This window comes from Erythrolamprus reginae, chromosome 3 (genome assembly GCF_031021105.1).
Source record: "Erythrolamprus reginae isolate rEryReg1 chromosome 3, rEryReg1.hap1, whole genome shotgun sequence".
In the NCBI taxonomy this organism is placed as follows: Eukaryota; Metazoa; Chordata; class Lepidosauria; order Squamata; family Dipsadidae; genus Erythrolamprus; species Erythrolamprus reginae.
In genome coordinates, this window is record NC_091952.1 from 74670024 (window position 1) to 74690874 (window position 20851).

A 20851-nucleotide genomic window follows, 5' to 3' on the forward strand; every position below is an offset into this window, starting at 1 on the left:
AAAGATCAGAAGCAACGTGAGAAAATATTATTTAACTGAAAGAATAGTAGATGCTTGGAACAAACTTCCAGCAGATGTGATTGGTAAATGCACAGTACTTGAATTTAAACATGCCTGCGATAAACATATATACATCCTAAGATACAATACAGGAAATAGTGTAAGGGCATATTAGATGGACCATGAGGTCTTTTTCTACTATCAATCTTCTATGTTTCTATTAAAATACTACAATACAATGGATAAAAACAAATAAAAAATAAAACCCAGTATAAATAACATTCAGTCATCCCTCATTCATACTCCTGGCCAGGCCTGCAGGCATAAGTGTGTTTTTAACACCTTTAGAAGGCGAGGAGAGTGGAGGTGGTCCGAATCTCTGGGGGAGTTGGTTTCAGAGGACCAGGGCCACAACAGGGAAGGCTCTCCCCTGTGGTCCCGCCAGCTGGCATTGCTTGGTGGATGGGACACGGAGAAGGCCGACTCTGTACGACCTAATCGGTCACTGGGATATATGAGGCAGAAGACACGGGAAGCTGTTTTCGCCCTCCCCAGGCATTATATTATGGGTGTTGGCACTCACGCATGCACGATAGCACGCACGCTCTTTCGGCACCTGAGGGAAAAAAGGTTTGCCATCACTGATCTAGAATTAATGAAGGACCAGATGTTTCTCATCTCAAAGTCCTGGAGGGATAAAGGTTTGACAGAATCACATATTAATTTCACTCGATTGCTCTATCAATACAGTGGTACCTCATGATACGAACTTAATTGGTTTCAGGAGGAGGTTCGTAAGGTGAAAAGTTCGTAAGACGAAACAATGTTTCCCATAGGAATCAATGTAAAAGCAAATAATGCGTGCAAATCCTTCAGGAAAATCCCAAACTTTAGAAGGGAGGCGAACAGAGGGCAGGGAGGAGCAGCTAAAGGGGGCGGGTGGAAGAAGTAAGGCTAGGCTAAAGGGTGAGTTGGAAGGAAGAAAGGCAAGGGGGGCGCCCCTCTCTTTTCTTTCTTCAAAAGACACTCTTTCAGTGCCTCTGCAAGCACGTTGTTCTCTGCAAAGTCTTTCCCCCTCCAAGCCGCCCCTCCCTTTTCTTTCTTCAAAAAAGGGGGGGGAAAAGAAACCCCTTCATCCCAGCAGCAGCGGCTTGGGTTCGTAAGGTGAAAATGGTTTGGAAGAAGAGGCAAAAAAATCTTAAACACCGGGTTCGTATCTTGAAAAGTTCATTAGAAGAGGCGTTCGTAAGATGAGGTACCACTGTATATTTGTTTTTCATGAATTCTACCATTCTTGGAAACCATCAGCATTTTTGTTGTCTACAAACCCTGCCTATCTCTGCAGTGATGTCTATCAGTTTTCACATTGGCGTAATTTGATCTCCAGAAGCAACAAAATAGATGTGCTATGGATTTCCAGGATTTAACATTCCTATTTTGCATTTTAAGATGCCCTGCAACACCACAAGAAGCAAAACACATTACTAGATTCTGCCCCAGACCTCTAGAAGCCAATATATATGTTTAAAACAAAGTGTGGCCTTCAGGTGAGATTTGCCATTCTTTGATATAAATGATGGTGTTCCCTTTGAATTTTATTACATAGCAGATTTAGCTCCAGGTAATCCGCATACATGAAAATAGCTTCCTTGTACAAAATCTGTAAATTCACTTCAAAGATGGAAAGATATTTGTCTTGTTTTCAATTGCACAGTGACACGCTCATTGGAAGAATGTCATTGCAGCAGCCTTTCTTTATTATATACTCAGTGTAGTAGCAAGAAAAATAGATTTGATGAAGCAGAAAAGAAAACCAATTCAAAAGCAAATAAAAAAAAGAACCTTGCATCTATATATGAAGAGAGAGAGAGAGAAGTCGGTAAGAGCCATGTAATTTATTTTGAGTAATTATTCTAGTTTTAAAATCCAGGTAATTTTTCTTCCTATTAGAAAGCCTAGAGGCAAAAAAGCCTTTTGAAATATTGGAGGGTAAAATTTAAAAATTAGCTACTGAGCATGAAGTATGCAATAATTGCTGTTCATAACATTTTTATTGCCTCTATATTCTGTGAATTATTGCTCCAAATTCATCTGTACCATTATGATGAAAAAATGGTATCAATAAAATTGGGTTGATTTATATTAAGATTTTATCACTTAAGCCCATGAAAATCAGAAGCATGCTAAAAGGAGACATTTTTTCCATGACTTTTCTTTTTTCTTTTTTTCATTCAGTGCAGTAACAGTTCCACTCGTTTCCTGGTGTGCTGGTAAGTATTCTGATAACCACGCTAAACATTCACACAAATTTGGCTCAGGTTTTTAGGCCAAACTGACACTCGGATGTCATGCACTAGTTTCAACGTTTTCTGATTAAAGCACTTTGGACAGGAGATAAATATAGTTACTGCTTAAATACATCACCCTCTTTTCTTCCATCAATTCAACGGAATTATGGGATTTTTTTCTTAGAAAAAGAAAAGAACTTACTTTGTGTAAATTAGTATTGATAAAATTAAACCAGGGACTAGTTAATCTGATAGATATGAACAAAGCCCAGAATATTACAATGTTTTATTTTATTCAGCCCATGGCTTAGTATGCAGTTTACATGCACCATGACATCTTTACCATAGAAGACTGACGGCAGAAAAAGACCTCATGGTCCATCTAGTCTGCCCTTATACTATTTCCTGTATTTTATCTTAGGATGGATATATGTTTATCCCAGGCATGTTTAAATTCAGTTACTGTGGATATACCAACCACGTCTGCTGGAAGTTTGTTCCAAGGATCTACTACTCTTTCAGTAAAATAATATTTTCTCATGTTGCTTTTGATCTTTCCCCCAACTAACTTCAGATTACGTCCCCTTGTTCTTGTGTTCACTTTCCTATTAAAAACACTTCCCTCCTGAACCTTATTTAACCCTTTAACATATTTAAATGTTTCGATCATGTCCCCCCTTTTCCTTCTGTTCTCCAGACTATACAGATTGAGTTCATTAAGTCTTTCCTGATACGTTTTATGCTTAAGACCTTCCACCATTCTTGTAGCCCGCCTTTGGACCCGTTCAATTTTGTCAATATCTTTTTGTAGGTGAGGTCTCCAGAACTGAACACAGTATTCCAAATGGGGTCTCACCAGCGCTCTACATAAGGGGATCACAATCTCCCTCTTCCTGCTTGTTATACCTCTAGCTATGCAGCCAAGCATCCTACTTGCTTTTCCTACCGCCCGACCACACTGCTCACCCGTTTTGAGACTGTCAGAAATCACTACCCCTAAATCCTTCTCTCCTGAAGTTTTTGCTAACACAGAACTGCCAATGCAATACTCAGATTGAGGATTCTTTTTCCCCAAGTGCATTATTTTACATTTGGAAACATTAAACTGCATTAAACCTACCATCTATATGATGCTTATCGTTGTTTTGTTATCTGATTTGATTATCTGCCTGTTTTACTTATACCAGCAACATCTATCAAATAGGACTAGAAGTCCTATTTGAACCTTCCAGAACAGATAGAAAATCAGACTAAACAAGAAAGGAGGAAGATTTTTTTTAAATGACACAAAGTCAAACAGAAAATGGGCAACATTAGATGCAAATAAGATTCCAACCTCTAAATATTTGGTGAATGTTGCATTTGTTTATATCGTATATAGCTCTGATGGAAAACCTATGGCACACATGTCGGAAGTGGCACGCAAAGCCATCTCTCCAGGCATGCAAGCTGTCGCCCAATGCTCTTCTGGATTCCGGCACGGTCTTCACGGGAGTGGGAGTGCCGAAAACCAGAAGAGAGCCTCTCAGTGCCAGGAAGATAATCTTCCAATTTCCTGCATGTGCATGTGCACCAGCGAGCTGGTCCTTGGGCATCATGCATGCCAGAAAATGGAAGACCAGATGGCCAATGGACATACATGCTCCAGAAAACGGAAGATCGGTTTCCTGGCACATGCATGCACACCAGCTAGTGGCTCTTCTGGTTTCCAGCACATGCGCCCCTCCATTTCAGCACTTGGTGCCAAAAAGGTTCGCCAAAACTGATATACAGTGTTCCCTCGCTTTTCGCGGGGGATGCGTTCCGAGACCGCCCGCGAAAGTCGAATTTCCGCGAAGTAGAGATGCGGAAGTAAATACACTATTTTTGGCTCTGAACAGTATCACAAACCTTCCCTTAACACTTTAAACCCCTAAATTGCAATTTTCCATTCACTTAGCAACCATTCAGATTATTACTCACTATATTTATTTATTAGTTTATTAAAAAAAATATTTATTAAAGGCAGACAAAAGTTTGGTGATGACATATGACGTCATCGGGTGGGAAAAACTGTGGTATAGGGAAAAAACCAATGAAGTATTTTTTTAATTAATATTTTTGAAAAACCGTGGTATAGACTTTACGCGAAGTTCGAACCCGCGAAAATCGAGGGAACACTGTATAGTGTTCTTGTGATAAATAAGTTATTCAGGGGGAAATGTCAAGTCAAGTTGCAATTACACAAATGAAGCCTCACATACACACCCCTTTCTTACATGCATCAACACTCAAAGGATTGAAACTTCACTCATAATTATAAGTGCCATCTTGGTTTTTATATCCCCTTTGGGGATGCTGCTGGCAATACAGAAACAGATATATCAGCTCACCTATTCCAGAAATATAAAATACAGGTACTATTCATACTATAGTATCTGAAACCTAGATTACCTATTTTGTGAAAATGATTTAGCTAAACATGATTTTGTTGGGGGGAAAAAGTACCAATTAACTGGATTCACATAGCATGGTAAGACAATAAGAGTAGTTACTGCAAATGTCTGCATCATTTAATTCCCGCCTCATATAGTTGAATTAGATTGGACATTTTTAAAAAAGACTAAGCATGTCAGCCACTTCCATAGCAGAAGCCTTTTTGCTAAATTTAAATTGGATTCATTCTAAAATTAAATTCTGACATCCAGAGGCTGTTCTAACTCGGAGGATAATCCAAATGCTACAGTTGCTATCCCAACTGCACTCCACTAGCCCACAAGCTGAACTTCTTTTATTTATTAAAAACCTAAAACTATTTTTTTCTATGCAAAAGAAATCATATTTAAATAAACATCACTGAATTAATTTATTTTTTAAAAAAAATAACAAAATCTGCCCTTTTTTTCTGCAGAGATGTTAATTCAACTGGTAATTAATGAAAAAAAAAGCTTTCTTGTACTGCTTATATCCCTTTCCCCCAATTTCCATAGCAATGTAATATGCATTAGGCAATGAATATTACAAATTATACCAAAGGTTAACTATAAAGAATTAGAATATTTCTCCAACAAAATGTCTTTCCTTCAAAGATAAGAAATAATCACCCAGAATATATCAGCAAGTCCTTTTCCTTCACATCTTAGATTAGTTCTGATATAATTTTTATCAAATCTTACCCTTGATCTGTTAATTAAAAAACCCCAGAATATTTATGATTTTATTTTGATGGACGTGAAAAGGCATTTACAAGAAACTTCTTCCTTGTGACAAAAATGGGTTACCCCCAAAGGTGCTTTTCCAAAAGGCAACTTGACTTTCTGGATTTGGAAAAGCCCCTTTGGAACAACCATGATGTGGATGACCGAGAATTTCCAAATACATTTAAAATGGGTTACCTTTACACCCAAGCCTAACACATGTCTAATCACAGATGATCTCTAATGGCTGTTTGCATAACATAAAATTAAGGAAGCCCTTTTATAATTATAAACAAATAATACCCTCAACATTGTCAAACTATTTACTAAGTCTGCATTACTATTTCTACTAGTTTTTTTAATCATTCCTATCATCCATTTCCTTCAATTTATGAACGTATGACTGTAACTTGTTGCTTGTATTCTTAAGATTTTTATTAATACTACTGTTTTCTCATCGCTTATTTGAGCCCTATGACAATCATTAAGTGTCGAACCTCATGATTCTTGACAAATGTATCTTTTTCTTTTATGTACACTGAGAGCATATGCACCAAAGACAAATTCCTTGTGTATCCAATCACACTTGGCCAATAAAGAATTCTATTCTATTCTATTCTATCTCAGCAGTCAGCCTTTCCGTTCTTCGACTGTAGGATCATATTTGTATAGAGCAAACGTATCCAAATTTTTGGCTTGCCTGGACCACACATAAAATATGTAATACTAGCTGATAACCTGACATTGCACAGGTGTTTATTTACCCCATGTAGTGCATGTATTCCAGCATAACTCTGGATCACCTTGACCAATTTCAACCAAAGTTGGTGAATAGATGATGGGCCCACCATGACTCCGCCATTCAGCTCAGCCACCTGTCCTCCATAAGAGGGCCAGCGAGCATTGTCAGTTGGGGCTCCCTCTCATACATGGCGAAGCCCACCCCCCACCCCGGCTGTTAGGGGGCACTGCCAGGATGGATGGCACTGCTCAGAAACTGTTGTGGCACCAAGGCTTGTGTAGCAGCCAGAGGAAGCCAAGCAGGCGGCGGCATATTTTGCCTGGGTCACACTGGGGTGACCCAGTCGGGATGGACAGCCGGTGTGGAAGGAGCTGAGTGTCGCTCACGGACGGCCAGATGGAGCCCGCCACCATGGAGGAGCTGCAGCTGCTCAATGCGTCGTTGCTCTGCCAGCCAGAGAACGGCTCATTGCAGAGTTCCTGGAATGGCACTGGCTGCGAGGCTCCCCAGAGATCCAGAAATGAGGCTCCCTGCAGCCTCACAGATGACTTACTACCTGGAAACAAATACTGTGGGGGGTAAGACGTCCCTGGCCTGTGTGTTTGTGTTTGGTTGCAATTGCTCAAGGCATTCCAGACTTAATGTGCTGAAATATACAAACACATACCCCTAGGAGTACTATGGGTGTCTTATCACTGCAGTATTTTCCCCCCAGATAATCAGTATACCATGTTTGGTTGAAATTACTCCAGCCGTTCCACAGTTATGCTGGAACATACAGACACACATTCTTTTTATATATGTATAAATAATATATGAGAATACATGTTAAAAGTTTACAATTGTACAGAGTTGCAATACTAGCTATCCAGAGCTGCATGTGGCAATGAGATGGACATGCATAGTTTAGACCTTCCTCCCCAATTCTGCAGGTATTTCAATTTCAAATGCCCTATTTCAAGCATTACATGCTTAACCTTTACTTAGTTTCAACAGTTTTTGAAAAATCACCATCAGCTGCAATTTTATTTCTTATTTTAATAAACATTCTTAAGATAATTTAGTCAAGTTAATTCAGTCACTAGGGCTTATGAACTGTTCAATTCACACAAAAGGAGGTTTTTCTAATCTTTCAATTTTTTCATTTGCAAGGATTATCAAATAGTTAGTCTTCGGAGAGGGGCGGCATACAAATGTAATAAATAATAAAAATAATAATTCAACATAGAGCCAGTTTGGCTCCAGGCTAGAAAGTGGGAGACAGTAAGATCAAGTCCTGCCTCACTCATGGAAGCCAGCTGGGTGACCTTGGGCTAATCACCACCTCTGAGTCCAAACCAGCTCATAGGGTTGTTGTGGGAAAATAGGAGGAAGGTGTGTTAGATATGATTGCTGGCTTGAGTTATTTGTAAAAATAATGATGGGATATAAGTAAATATAATTGTAATTGTGCCTAAGAACTGACATAAATATGCATGCTTTCAGAAACATGGGGATGGAATAATAATGTAATTTTTAAGCTTAAAGTTAGTGCATTCATAGAAAAATCATAATGAAAGGGGAAAAAAACTATTAAAGAACTAGCGAGTTTAATATTTAGCACCTAAAAATACGATGTTCAAATTTCTTGCTCTAAGTGCACAATTGGCGCTACCTTCAATAATATTTAGAACCAGATAGAACTGTGATTAAAAGGAACAAAGCAAAAAAAAAGTTCACATGTTGGGATTATTTTCCCCTTGTTTTTCTTTTTAAAGATGAGATATAGAATTATAATGGTTTAACTTCACAGAATCATACATTCATACCAAATTCTGAAGGAAAATGGCAACGACTCTATTTCAACAGACAGAACCTTTGCATACGCTTTAAAACTGCATGACTTTTTCATGGAAATTTAAGTTATTAATATTTTCCTATTATGCCTTCTCCAAAGAAACAGAAGTATCAAGAGAGTGTATGGTTTCCAGGGTTAACTGAACATGCATGTTATATAGAACCAAAACTTACAGCATTTTGTAACTAAAATTGTCTATTTCTGAACTCACAACAGTGACACTGGGCATGATCTGGATTACAGATGGTCTGAGCATTCACACTGATTTTAACAGAAGCTATACTAAACCAAAGAAAATTTTCCCAGAAAACTGTAAGAAATATGAGGTTCTTATAAATATTAAATGGTAAGAAGTCCCATGTTCAAGAGAGTTTCCTACCAAAAATGCTGTTTGCAAAATACAACTACTCAAACTCATGAACTCTCAGCTTTATTCTACAAAAGATCCCTCATACTTTTATAAAAAAGCAACAGAGCTGAGACTTCACATGAAATGTTAAGTTACAATCAAATGTGCATTACAAGTTTAAGCAGATGAATAATTTTGTAATATTGTTTAAAAATAGTCCAGTATTTTATAATACAATTCACACTTAAAGTCAATTTCCCCCATCAGCATGAACACACAAAATCAAGACAACCACCACCAGAGTAAAACACTAACACTTTATTAAAAATTCAAAATTTATTGCAAATTATATTTTGCTTCTCTCCTTTCTTCATTTTTACATGATTTATTGATATCCATGATTTTTTCACAAATATACTTGTTGACTTTGGAGAGTCTCTGTGCAATTTCTGTTTCATCCAGAGTTTCTTGTGCTATTCTGTCATACAAACATTCTAAAAAAAGAAAAAAAATGACATTCAGAATAAAACTTCAACACATTTAAAATGTAGCCAAAACTCTTAAGCAAAGCATATGTCACACAGAGGATGAATGCAGCAACTCACTGAAAGAATTAAAGAGACAACAAGAACCCACAAATAGCAATGTTCTGAAAACTCCTCTCCAACAGCAAATGTTCACCTAGGAGTGATAAATTACATTCACACTAAAATATTTAAGATGTCTTTGATATACATTTTAATCCATTGATTCTAAAATGGCCCTGTATCTCAGTCCAGGAAAAGAAAAACAAGCTTGTAATTTAATTTTGAGTATACATACTTTTGTAAGAGCCCTGAAAAGCCCTTAAAAGGCATTATCTGGCTTTTTAATATAATGTGTGTGTGTGTATATATATATATATATATACACACACAGTATATATATACACACACACAGTGTGTGTATATATATATATATATATATATATATATACAGTGATCCCCCGGTTATTGTGTCCCCGACCATTGCGAATGGGCTACATCGCGATTTTTCAACCCGGAAGTAAAAACACCATCTGCGCATGTGCGCCCTTTTTTCCTATGGCCACACATGCGTAGATGGTGTTCCCCGCCGGGCAGATCAGCTGCTGGGCGGCTTCCCTGGGTCTTTCCCCTCTTGCTGGCGGGAGGGCGAGAAGCCCCCCCCAGCACCCGCTCGCCCTCCGTTCGCCCGCCCTTCGCCCGGCCACCCGCCATTTGCTCGCTGCTCGCCCGGCCACCCGGGTTCGTTTGGCTTCGGGACTCAGTTGGGAAGCGGCACGGGTGTTTTAAAAGGTCTCCGCTGGCATGGGGGGCTTCTTAGCACCCCCCCAAACCCGGGTTGGGGGTTCGGGGGGGGTAGGAAGCCCCCCATGCCGGCGGAGACCTTTTAAAACACCCGTGCCGCTTCCCAGCTGAGTCCTCAAGCCAAGCGCAGAAGTTAGCCTTGAATCCCTTTGAATCCCGCCGCTTCTGCTGGATACGGGGGATGGGGGGGCGAGCTGCCACACCCCTGGCTTCCGCACCGCTCGTCCCACCCACCGCCCGTATCCAGCAGAAGCTGCTGGATTCAAAGTGCTGGGGTGGGGGGCTGTCGGGACAACCCCCCCCACCCCAGCACTTTGAATCCCGCCGCTTCTGTTGGATACGGGCGATGGGGGGGCGAGCTGCCACAGCCCCTGGCTTCCTCACCGCTCGTCCCACCCACCGCCCGTATCCAGCAGAAGCTGCTGGATTCAAAGTGATTCAGGGAACAGAATGGAGCCTTCCGCGGCGGGGCTGGTAGGAGGGGAGCCGAGGGGATAACCGAGCCCAGCCCCGTGGCATTCGCCTTCCTCCCGCCTGCAGCCGAGTGATCGTGGGCTCCTTCGCAACCTCAGAGAGCTTCCTGGTTTTCGTGAGCTTTCATGCCCAGGAAGCTCTCCGAGGTTGCGAAGGAGCCCAGGATCACTCGGCTGCGGGTGGCAGGAAAGCGAATGTCACGGGGCTGGCCTCGGCTCCCCCCCCTTAGCAGCCCCGCCGCGGAACGCTCCATTCTGTTCCCTGCCAGCCCGATTGAGCGGCCGGCGGTCTCCATTCATGGAACAGAATGGAGCGTTCCGCGGCGGGGCTGCTAAGGGGGGGGAGCCGAGCCCAGCCCCGTGACATTCGCTTTCCTGCCACCCGCAGCCGAGTGATCGTGGGCTCCTTCGCAACCTCAGAGAGCTTCCTGGTTTTCGTGAGCTTTCATGCCCAGGAAGCTCTCCGAGGTTGCGAAGGAGCCCAGGATCACTCGGCTGCGGGTGGCAGGAAAGCGAATGTCACGGGGCTGGCCTCGGCTCCCCCAGCCCCGCCGCGGAACGCTCCATTCTGTTCCCTGCCGGCCCGATTGAGCGGCCGGCGGTCTCCATTCAGGGAACAGAATGGAGCCTTCCGCGGCGGGGCTGCTAAGGGGGGGGGAGCCGAGCCCAGCCCCGTGACATTCGCTTTCCTGCCACCCGCAGCCGAGTGATCGTGGGCTCCTTCGCAACCTCAGAGAGCTTCCTGGTTTTCGTGAGCTTTCATGCCCAGGAAGCTCTCCGAGGTTGCGAAGGAGCCCAGGATCACTCGGCTGCGGGTGGCAGGAAAGCGAATGTCACGGGGCTGGCCTCGGCTCCCCCAGCCCCGCCGCGGAACGCTCCATTCTGTTCCCTGCCGGCCCGATTGAGCGGCCAGCGGTCTCCATTCAGGGAACAGAATGGAGCCTTCCGCGGCGGGGCTGCTAAGGGGGGGGAGCCGAGCCCAGCCCAGTGACATTCGCTTTCCTGCCACCCGCAGCCGAGTGATCGTGGGCTCCTTCGCAACCTCAGAGAGCTTCCTGGTTTTCGTGAGCTTTCATGCCCAGGAAGCTCTCCGAGGTTGCGAAGGAGCCCAGGATCACTCGGCTGCGGGTGGCAGGAAAGCGAATGTCACGGGGCTGGCCTCGGCTCCCCCAGCCCCGCCGCGGAACGCTCCATTCTGTTCCCTGCCGGCCCGATTGAGCGGCCGGCGGTCTCCATTCAGGGAACAGAATGGAGCGTTCCGCGGCGGGGCTGCTAAGGGGGGGGAGCCGAGCCCAGCCCCGTGACATTCGCTTTCCTGCCACCCGCAGCCGAGTGATCGTGGGCTCCTTCGCAACCTCAGAGAGCTTCCTGGTTTTCGTGAGCTTTCATGCCCAGGAAGCTCTCCGAGGTTGCGAAGGAGCCCAGGATCACTCGGCTGCGGGTGGCAGGAAAGCGAATGTCACGGGGCTGGCCTCGGCTCCCCCAGCCCCGCCGCGGAACGCTCCATTCTGTTCCCTGCCGGCCCGATTGAGCGGCCGGCGGTCTCCATTCAGGGAACAGAATGGAGCCTTCCGCGGCGGGGCTGCTAAGGGGGGGGAGCCGAGCCCAGCCCCGTGACATTCGCTTTCCTGCCACCCGCAGCCGAGTGATCGTGGGCTCCTTCGCAACCTCAGAGAGCTTCCTGGTTTTCGTGAGCTTTCATGCCCAGGAAGCTCTCCGAGGTTGCGAAGGAGCCCAGGATCACTCGGCTGCGGGTGGCAGGAAAGCGAATGTCACGGGGCTGGCCTCGGCTCCCCCAGCCCCGCCGCGGAACGCTCCATTCTGTTCCCTGCCGGCCCGATTGAGCGGCCGGCGGTCTCCATTCAGGGAACAGAATGGAGCCTTCCGCGGCGGGGCTGGTAGGAGGGGAGCCGAGGACGGAACCGAGCCCAGCCCCGTGGCATTCGCCTTCCTCCCGCCTGCAGCCGAGTGATCGTGGGCTCCTTCGCAACCTCAGAGAGCTTCCTGGTTTTCGTGAGCTTTCATGCCCAGGAAGCTCTCCGAGGTTGCGAAGGAGCCCAGGATCACTCGGCTGCGGGCGGCAGGAAAGCGAATGTCACGGGGCTGGGCGCTAGCTCTCGCCGCTTTCGAGCTGAGTCCTGAAGCGAATTCGCTTCAGGACTCATCTCGAAAGCCCGCTAGCGAGGAGCCGAAGATTGGGGGCGGCGCGGCTGTTTTAAAACGTCGCCGCCGGCATGGGGGGCTTGCCAGCACCCCCCGGACCCCCAACCCGGGTTTGGGGGGCTGCTAGGAAGCCCCCCATGCCGGCGGCGACGTTTTAAAACAGCCGCGCCGCCCCCAATCTTCGGCTCCTCGCTAGCGCTGCGGAAATTAAAAACACCATCTGCACATGCGCAGATGGTGTTTTTACTTCCGCAGCGCTACTTCGCGAAAACCCGCTCGTTGCGGGGGGTCCTGGAACGGAACCCTCGCAACGAGCGGGGGATCACTGTATGTATATATATATATATACACATACATACACACACACACACACACACACACACACACACAGAGTATATTAAAAAGCCAGATAACGCCTTTTAAGGGCTTTTCAGGGCTCTTACAAAAGTATATATACTCAAAATTAAATTTTATATATATATATGTCATGATAAAATGAATAAATGAGAGAGAAATCTATGGACTTCCTGCCTCAATGTTGCCATCCATGAATCATACTGTTTCTAGGTTTCTAGTTTTCTCACCACTTTATAAAATATACTTTAAATATAAATAATAATATTGTGGTAGATAAAGTAGAATTCCAGAACAAAAATATGATCTATAGCAGTATGTTCAACAGTTAACAAGCCTAAAAATATTTCATAGTATGAAAATGCCCTGACACAAAATAATACAGTGGTACCTCAACTTACGAACGCCTCTTCTAACGAACTTTTCAAGATACGAACCTGGTGTTTAAGATTTTTTTGCCTCTTCTTCCGAACTATTTTCACCTTACGAACCCAAGCCACAGCTGCTGGGATGAAGGGGCTTCTCCCCCCCCCTTTTTTTGAAGAAAGAAAAGGGAGGGGTGGCTTGGAGGGGGAAAAGACTGCATTTAAATAACTAGAACAGCGTGTTTACAGGCACCCAAAGAGTGTCTTTTGAAGAAAGAAAAGGGAGGGGCACCCCCCTTGCCTTTCTTCCTTCCCACTCACCCTTTAGCCTAGCCTTGCTTCTTCCACCCGCCCCCTTTAGCTGCTCCTCCCTGCCCTCTGTTCGCCTCCCTTCTATAGTTTGGGATTTTCCTGAAGGATTTGCACGCATTATTTGCTTTTACATTGATTCCTATGGGAAACATTGTTTCATCTTACAAACTTTTCACCTTACGAACCTCCTCCTGGAACCAATTAAGTTCGTATCATGAGGTACCACTGTATTAGGTAATAGCATCCATGTGAAAAAGTATGTTAGGAAGTACAGTAGTTTGTTCCTTCTTCCAAATAAATTGGTTGTTTATTGTTACAAAGAGGAAGACCTCAGCAACTAAAACAGTTCAATTAACTGACATTAAGCAAATTGACAGTAAATAGTCTGATTTCTGAGACATGTTTTACAAAACTAAACTTCTCAGCACTCAACATAAAAGCTACAGTAGTCTGTTTAAATATACAATGCCTTTGTTATACTGTATAAACTATAGTGAAAAGTGCAATTACTACCAGTGCTGAATGGTTTCAAAGTGGTTAAACAATTTCTGCTGTTTTTAGTATTTTCACTCAGCAACTATTTATTGCTTCATATGGTAAACGAAATAGAGTCACTTAATTAACGAGTTTTATGGCTCTGTTAATGCACATTATAGTTGTAACAATTAAGTATTCTACATCCTTTGCATCTTCTCTCACACCTTTCAGAAGTTTTATAAGAGGCTATTTTTCAGTCACAAGATCTGCAGTGGTTGCATACCAGCCCTTTTTAATAACTTTCTCAGAATAAACTACACAATAGGGCCTACTAAACAAAAAGACATATTAGACCCATTAAGACCTAACACCATCTTTTTAAGATGTATTTTATGGAAGCTATTCTAAAATCAAAAGGATAAAAACTATCTCAGCTACAAATTTTATGAGCAGTTAGAAATGTGTTAGTATTTTTTATAATGAGTTTTGAAACATAACAAAAGAGATGACTAAAACAGGGATTTAAATTAAAACATGGGAAGAGGAATTTGATTAAGGCAAAGAAACACCCATTCCTCTTCAGTACTGAACCAGGGAGCGACAATTAGACCATTTTATTTCCACTATGAAATTACACCATATACTAATTAATTCCAACATACCACATGTGTGGGATTTTATCCAAAGCTTTGTAAATAAGCATTTCACATGCAATCCAATATCAAATTGCATCAGAATTGCAACACATAAATGATGTTGCAGCTATAGGAACTGCTTTTATTCCAATTTTAACACAACAGAAAGATAGTGTGGCAGTTCTCCTTCTGCTTATTCTGTACAATCGATGTTGTTGTGGTTTGCTGGCATCCTGCACAAATAATGTCAGGCATGGGGGAACTGAGATATTCTTTCCCCCTAGGCTTCTACAATTTATGCAGGGTATGTTTGTATGTATGTTTGGTTTTATAATAAGGGTTTTTAGTTGTTTTAGTATTGGATTGTTACATGCTGTTTTTTTATCACTGTTGTTAGCCGCCCCGAGTCCAATCAATCAACCAACCAACCAACCAACCAACCAACCAACCAACCAACCAACCAACCAACCAACAAACAAACAAACATACCAACAAACCAACCAACCAACAAACAAACAAATTATGGACTCAGAAGACGCAGAGACTGGGAGGCGCCATACAAGCATACTGTGTTCCTGACACCTGAGATTGACAGTGAAGAAGATGTGGGGTCAGAACAACAACCAGGGCCTTCTACACTTCCTGGGATGACTGAACCAGCACTTCCTGGGAGGAATGACTTTGCACTTCCTGTGTCGAGTGACTCAGGAGAAGAGGAGCTCAAGGGTTTATTTTGTATGCAATCCTATTTCCCCCAAATTGCTATATAATTAAAATATTCCTTCCTGTCTCTTTTAACTCTCCCCATCCTTGTGACCAAATAGCCCTCGCCCATTCTGTTGAATAAGAATGTGGAGTCCTTGATGCTCTGTGAGCTTGTTTGCTTGCTTAGAGGTGTTTCGCTATCTGACTAGATAACATCATCAGTGCTAATGTGTATAAGGTTTGCTCCCTGTTTATATACAGTAGCTTACTCTGCCACTGTGTGCATAGGAAGGTTATGGGCAGTGAAGGGCTGCAAAATTTTTTTTACTACCACACAGTGGGTGTGGCTTATTTTGTGGGAGTGGCTTGATGATCATGTGACCGGGGAGGTAGCTTAAAGGTCATGTGACTGGCTTAAGGGTGGCCAACTTGCCATCCCTCACGTCAAGGGTTAGGGTGACTGGCTTCTCCTCAATACAATTTTCCTATCTATTTATTATTACTGAACATCCCAAATATACTATTTAATTCTCCTGAATTAAATAGCATATTTTGTATGTTCAGCAATGTATATATGCCATATGTGTACATACATATTACACACAAGCACACAAAAATATACATTATCTATTATATAAACTGTATGCGTACACGCGCACACACACACACACACACACACACACACACACAGCCCAGAAGGGGGAAAAAGAAAAAAATTCACAATTCTTCTACTGGTTCTGCGTACCTGACTAAAATTTTTCTACCGGTTCTGCGTATCTGACCATACCCATAGGAGCCCATCACTGGTTATGGGTTACCATGGGTTTTCTCCATGGTAGGTGCTTGATTATGCTAGTGTTTTATGCTTGACTTCCTGGTATTGATTTCTACTTATCTGGGTGTAGAATGCTGGGGAGGATATGTTTTGGTCTTTTTTGTTTCCTTTTTAGGTTTTTTTTTATTGTCTCTTTTTAATAGTGTGTAAATGTGGTTTATCTCTATTAATGGTTGATTTACCTGAATACCAAGCTTCCAGGAAATCCTTAGCAATACCCTAAGGTCAAAGGTATCTAGCAGCTGAACAAAATGTCAATGGTACAAAAGGTGGAGGTCATAAGGAAACTATACATGGTTTTGGTGGGAAAATGTTAGGATACAGACAACAAGCCACTGTTGGCATTTCTGTAACAAATAAGTAATTGATGAGTCATACAGGGTTCGATTTGGTTATCAAAGGCAACTGGGACTTCCAGGATTGCCACTGCTAAACCCTGCATTCACATGATAATGTGCTTTACAACTACATCACTTAGCAATGGAAATTCTGGTCCCAACTGAAGTCCTAAGTCAAGGACTACTTGTAGCTCCACTCCTAAGATATACAGTGATACCTTGTCTTACAAACTTAATTGGTTCTGGGACGAGGTTCTTAAGGTGAAAAGTTTGTAAGACAAAACAATGTTTCCCATAGGAATCAATGGAAAAGCGATTAATGCGTGCAAGCCCAAAATTCACCCCTTTTGCCAGCCGAAGCACACGTTTTTGCACTGCTGGGATTCCCCTGAGGCTCCCCTCCATAGGAAACCCCACCTCTGGACTTCTGTGTTTTGCGGTGCTGCGATTTCCCTGAGGCTCCCCTCGCTGGGAAACCCCACCTCCGGACTTCCATTGCCAGCAAAGTGCTAGTTTTTGCGATGCTGGGATTCCCCTGCAGCATCGCAAAAACACAGAAGTCCAGAGGTGGAGTTTCCCATGGAGGGGAGCCTCAGGGAAATCCCAGCAGCGCAAAAACGGGTGCTTCGCTGGCAACGGAAGTCCAGAGGCGGGGCATCCCAGCGGCAGCGGTGGGTTTGTAAGGTGAAAATAGTTTGTAAGAAGAGGCAAAAAAATCTTAAACCCTGGGTTTGTATCTCGAAAAGTTTGTATGATGAGGCGTTTGTAAGATGAGGTATCACTGTATACTGTACACAGGATTGTGTAAACCGTTAAGTCACTTCAGCAGCTGTATTAGAAAACAAGGTTCTTTTAGTCATTGCTTCATGCAGTTTGAAGAACACCCACATGATCAAAATAACCTACCTCTGACAATGCTTAACTTGTGAGGTGACAGAGGTGGCTTAGGAACAGCATCTTTCTTTTTCTTAGTGGCCACACCTGTAACACTTCTATTTTTAAGAACATCGGTTCCCCAAATCATAACTGCTAAGTTTTTTGTATACTTTGAATCTCCTTGCGTTACTTGCAGCTGGTGCCATTTCTCCTCATCTACCCAGATGCCACTTCCAAGGTGAACCTGGAATACAAAATAAAATAGCAGATGGTGCTTACCAGGAACGTTTGTTCCACCCTTCATAAGTAGCAAGAACAATGTTTAACACAAAACACATTTGTCTACAGCAGTGTTTCCCAACCTTGGCAACTTGAAGATATTTGAACTTCAACTCCCAGAATTCCCCAGCCAGCAAATGCTGGCTGGGGAATTCTGGGAGTTAAAGTCCAGAGATCTTCAAGTTGCCACGGTTGGGAAACACTGAGCTACAGTATCCAATGACCGAAAAAGTATGAAATATTTAAAAATCTGATCGTCTAAACCAGTGACGGCAAACCTATGGCACGAGTGCCACAGGTGGCACGTGGAGCCATATCTGTTGGCAAGCGAGCCATTGCCCTAGCTCAACTCCAACATGCATGTGTGTGCCAGCCAGCTGATTTTTAGTTCGCACAGAGGCTCTGTGGGAGAGCATTTTTGGTTTCCAGAGAGCCTCCGGGGGGGGGGGTGTCACGGAGGGCGTTTTTACCCTCCCCTGGCTCCAGGGAAGCCTTTGGAGCCTGGGGAGGACGAAACATGAGCCTACTGAGCCCATCAGAAATTGCAAAACAGGCCATTTCTGACCTCCAGAGGGCTTCTGGGGGGCAGGGGAAGCTGTTTTCGCCCTCCCCAGGCATTGAATTATGGGTGTGGGCACTCGTGCATGCAGGATAGCGCATGCCCACACTCTTGTGGCACCCGAAGGAAAAAAGGTTAGCCATGACTGGTCTAAACTATGCGCAAAATCATGTGCAAAATGACATGAAATAAAAACCCATTAAAAACCCATAAATGTTCTCCTGGGATGAAGATATATTTTCACTTCCATAGCATATAATCAAAAGGATAACGTTGTGTTTTTTCGTTAAAAAAATGCAAAAACCTCAGGAAAAGTCCCTAAAGTATCCACTGACATTTCTGTCATGAACTGATGAAAAAGTGCATTGCTTTGGAGTATATATGCCTGTTATGAGATTCATTTTAATTTTCTTGAATATAGAAAGGCATGCAGGCAACCACCACCAATGAAGCATTCTCAGTTCCATATTTCTGCCTTTTCATTATCCATTCCTACCAAGGCAGTTACCATCAAATGCCCAAGTGCAAGAGATTCCCAAAGAGAGAGGAAAGATGACTAACTACAATAGCTTCAAATGACTGCTCGGCTGGATTTTTATTCCTGCTTAGAGGAATCTAATCTATTTTTAAAAAGTATATATTAATATTTATTTATTATTTATTTATTTTATTTTATTTATTAAATTTGTATGCCGCCCCTCTCCGTATTCTCATATTTTATTTTGCTGGTGAATATTTCTCAGTTATTGTTAAAGAGAGAATATAAATACTTGCAATGGATATAATATTAATACCTTTCCATTCTCTAGAATATATTTGTCCATTACAGGAATAGCAGCTGGGTAGTATGTTGAAGTATTAGCTTCCTCAGTGAAAGCTGTCTGTACATCAGGCTCAGGTTCAATGGATTCAGGTGTAACTTTTTCAAGTTCTAAGGCAGGACCTATATCATTTAAAAAAGAGGGACAAATCATCAGGCTTTAATTTAAAATAGGATGTATTATGTAGTTCATTTCACATGTAGAACTTCATACTGATTAATGCTAATCTAACCTAAAATCCAAAGACGGTATGACAGTAAAATATTACCCTTTCTTTCTGCAGTTTCAAAATGTTATTAATTTATCAAAAAATAAAATACAAAGAAAAGTGAAAACAATGGTAAAATAAGGTGGGAATGGGAAACAGAAAAAATGTAGGTGGCGCATTGAAAAAGAGCATTAACTTTTGACTCCTTTTGGTCCAGTAGAATAAGGTAATCATATAAAATCTGTTTTTTTTACTTTTAAATAATAATATATTAGCCTTTTATTTTCTACAACAAGAAAACTATCTAACTAGCAAAACTCAAAATCAACATTTCATTTTTTTCCCACTTCATGCTGCGATTTCGCTGAGGCTTCCCTCACTGGGAAACCCCACCTCCGGACTTCCGTTGCCACCGAAGCGCCCGTTTTTGCGATGCTGGGATTCCCCTGCAGCATCGCAAAAACGTGGAAGTCCGGAGGTGAGGTTTTCCATGGAGGGGATCCTCAGGGGAATCCCAGCAGCGCAAAAACGGGCGCTTCGCTGGCAACGGAAGGTCCGGAGGTGGGGTTTCCCAATGAGGGGAGCCTTCGCCAAGCCGGTTCGTAAGGTGATAATAGTTTGGAAGAAGAGGCAAAAAAATCTTAAACCCCGGATTCGTATCTGGAAAAATTCATATGACGAAGGGTTCGTAAGATGAGGTATCACTGTACTTTGTCCATTAGGTTTAAAAGAAAAGTCTCTGGTATTACTCCCTCCATCCCTCTCAAAGGATCATATTTTAATAAAATTTTCAAAAAAAGAACATAAATATAAACAAGTGGAGTGTGAGATACACAAAGCAATTCAGTACTTGTTCTTAAACCCAAACTGAGATACACCATTGTAACTTTTCTAGATGTATTCTTTCATGATCACTGAAAAAAGTGACTTTTTAGTTAAGTGCTTTAAAATGAAAAGGACAGAATCAACAGTTGCTTGCTATTCATATTTGTTCCTTTTGGGTTTTGCCAGGTTGGGATAGTAGTCAATTCCATAATTGCAAAACCTGAAAAAAGATTATACATCCAAAAGAGAGATGATGGTTTATAAAAGCATAAATGATGATGATGATGTTCGTCCAACGTTTTTCGAAGAGGACCGTAACATCTTGGAGGGGATATTCTTGCGCACATTAAAGCATGAATATATCACCTTTAACTACCTATACATCTTGTCATAATGAAAAATATAAGCCAAAAAGTCAAATAAAATTGATGTAAGTGGAAAATTAAAAGTTTAAACATAAATTCATCTTTAATGAAAATTTCTACTGCTTGTTGATATGTTAGTTACTTATACATATAAAATTATAAATCTTTTTAAACACCGGAGCCTGGGGAGGAGCATCATTGCAAACCATGAGGTCCTAACAGATAGCATTTGGCCAAAGATCTTTTAATACATTTTATTCCAAAGCTCAAAATATTTCATATTTCAACAATCAAAGTCTTTTCTAGGCAGCTGAACTTCACAGTAATTTCAGAAACTACTAAGAGTTGCATTTACAGCACAGCATGTTCAAATTAGACATGCAATTCCTTTTACTGTCTTTTTGCTAATTAGGGTTGCTTGCCTAATTTGCCATGCATCATGCTTACTTTTTTAAAAAGTTTCTCACTTTGTAGTTTTTGCACTTTGATAAGCAAAACAGAAAATGTGCAGCTATGGAAGTTTTCTGAAAGTCAACACAAA

General features: G+C 42.4%; 1 protein-coding gene across 11 annotated transcripts in view; it reads right to left on the reverse strand.

Annotated features, from left to right (window-relative positions):
• The window catches only part of BEND5 (BEN domain containing 5), a 1001406-nt gene that overhangs the window by 422099 nt on the left and 558456 nt on the right, over positions 1-20851 (reverse strand). For 10 of the 11 annotated variants that reach the window (XM_070745885.1, XM_070745889.1, XM_070745888.1 and 7 more), the window contains 3 exons: positions 18886-19034; positions 17284-17497; positions 8696-8886 (listed from right to left, as the gene is read on the reverse strand). The exons of the other annotated variant lie outside the window; for it this stretch is intronic. In XM_070745885.1, coding sequence (XP_070601986.1) covers positions 8729-8886; positions 17284-17497; positions 18886-19034 — 521 coding nt within the window. In that variant the 3' untranslated portion in view covers positions 8696-8728. Of the gene's footprint in view, positions 1-8695; positions 8887-17283; positions 17498-18885; positions 19035-20851 lie in introns of those variants that run through there. 11 annotated transcript variants of the gene reach the window in all.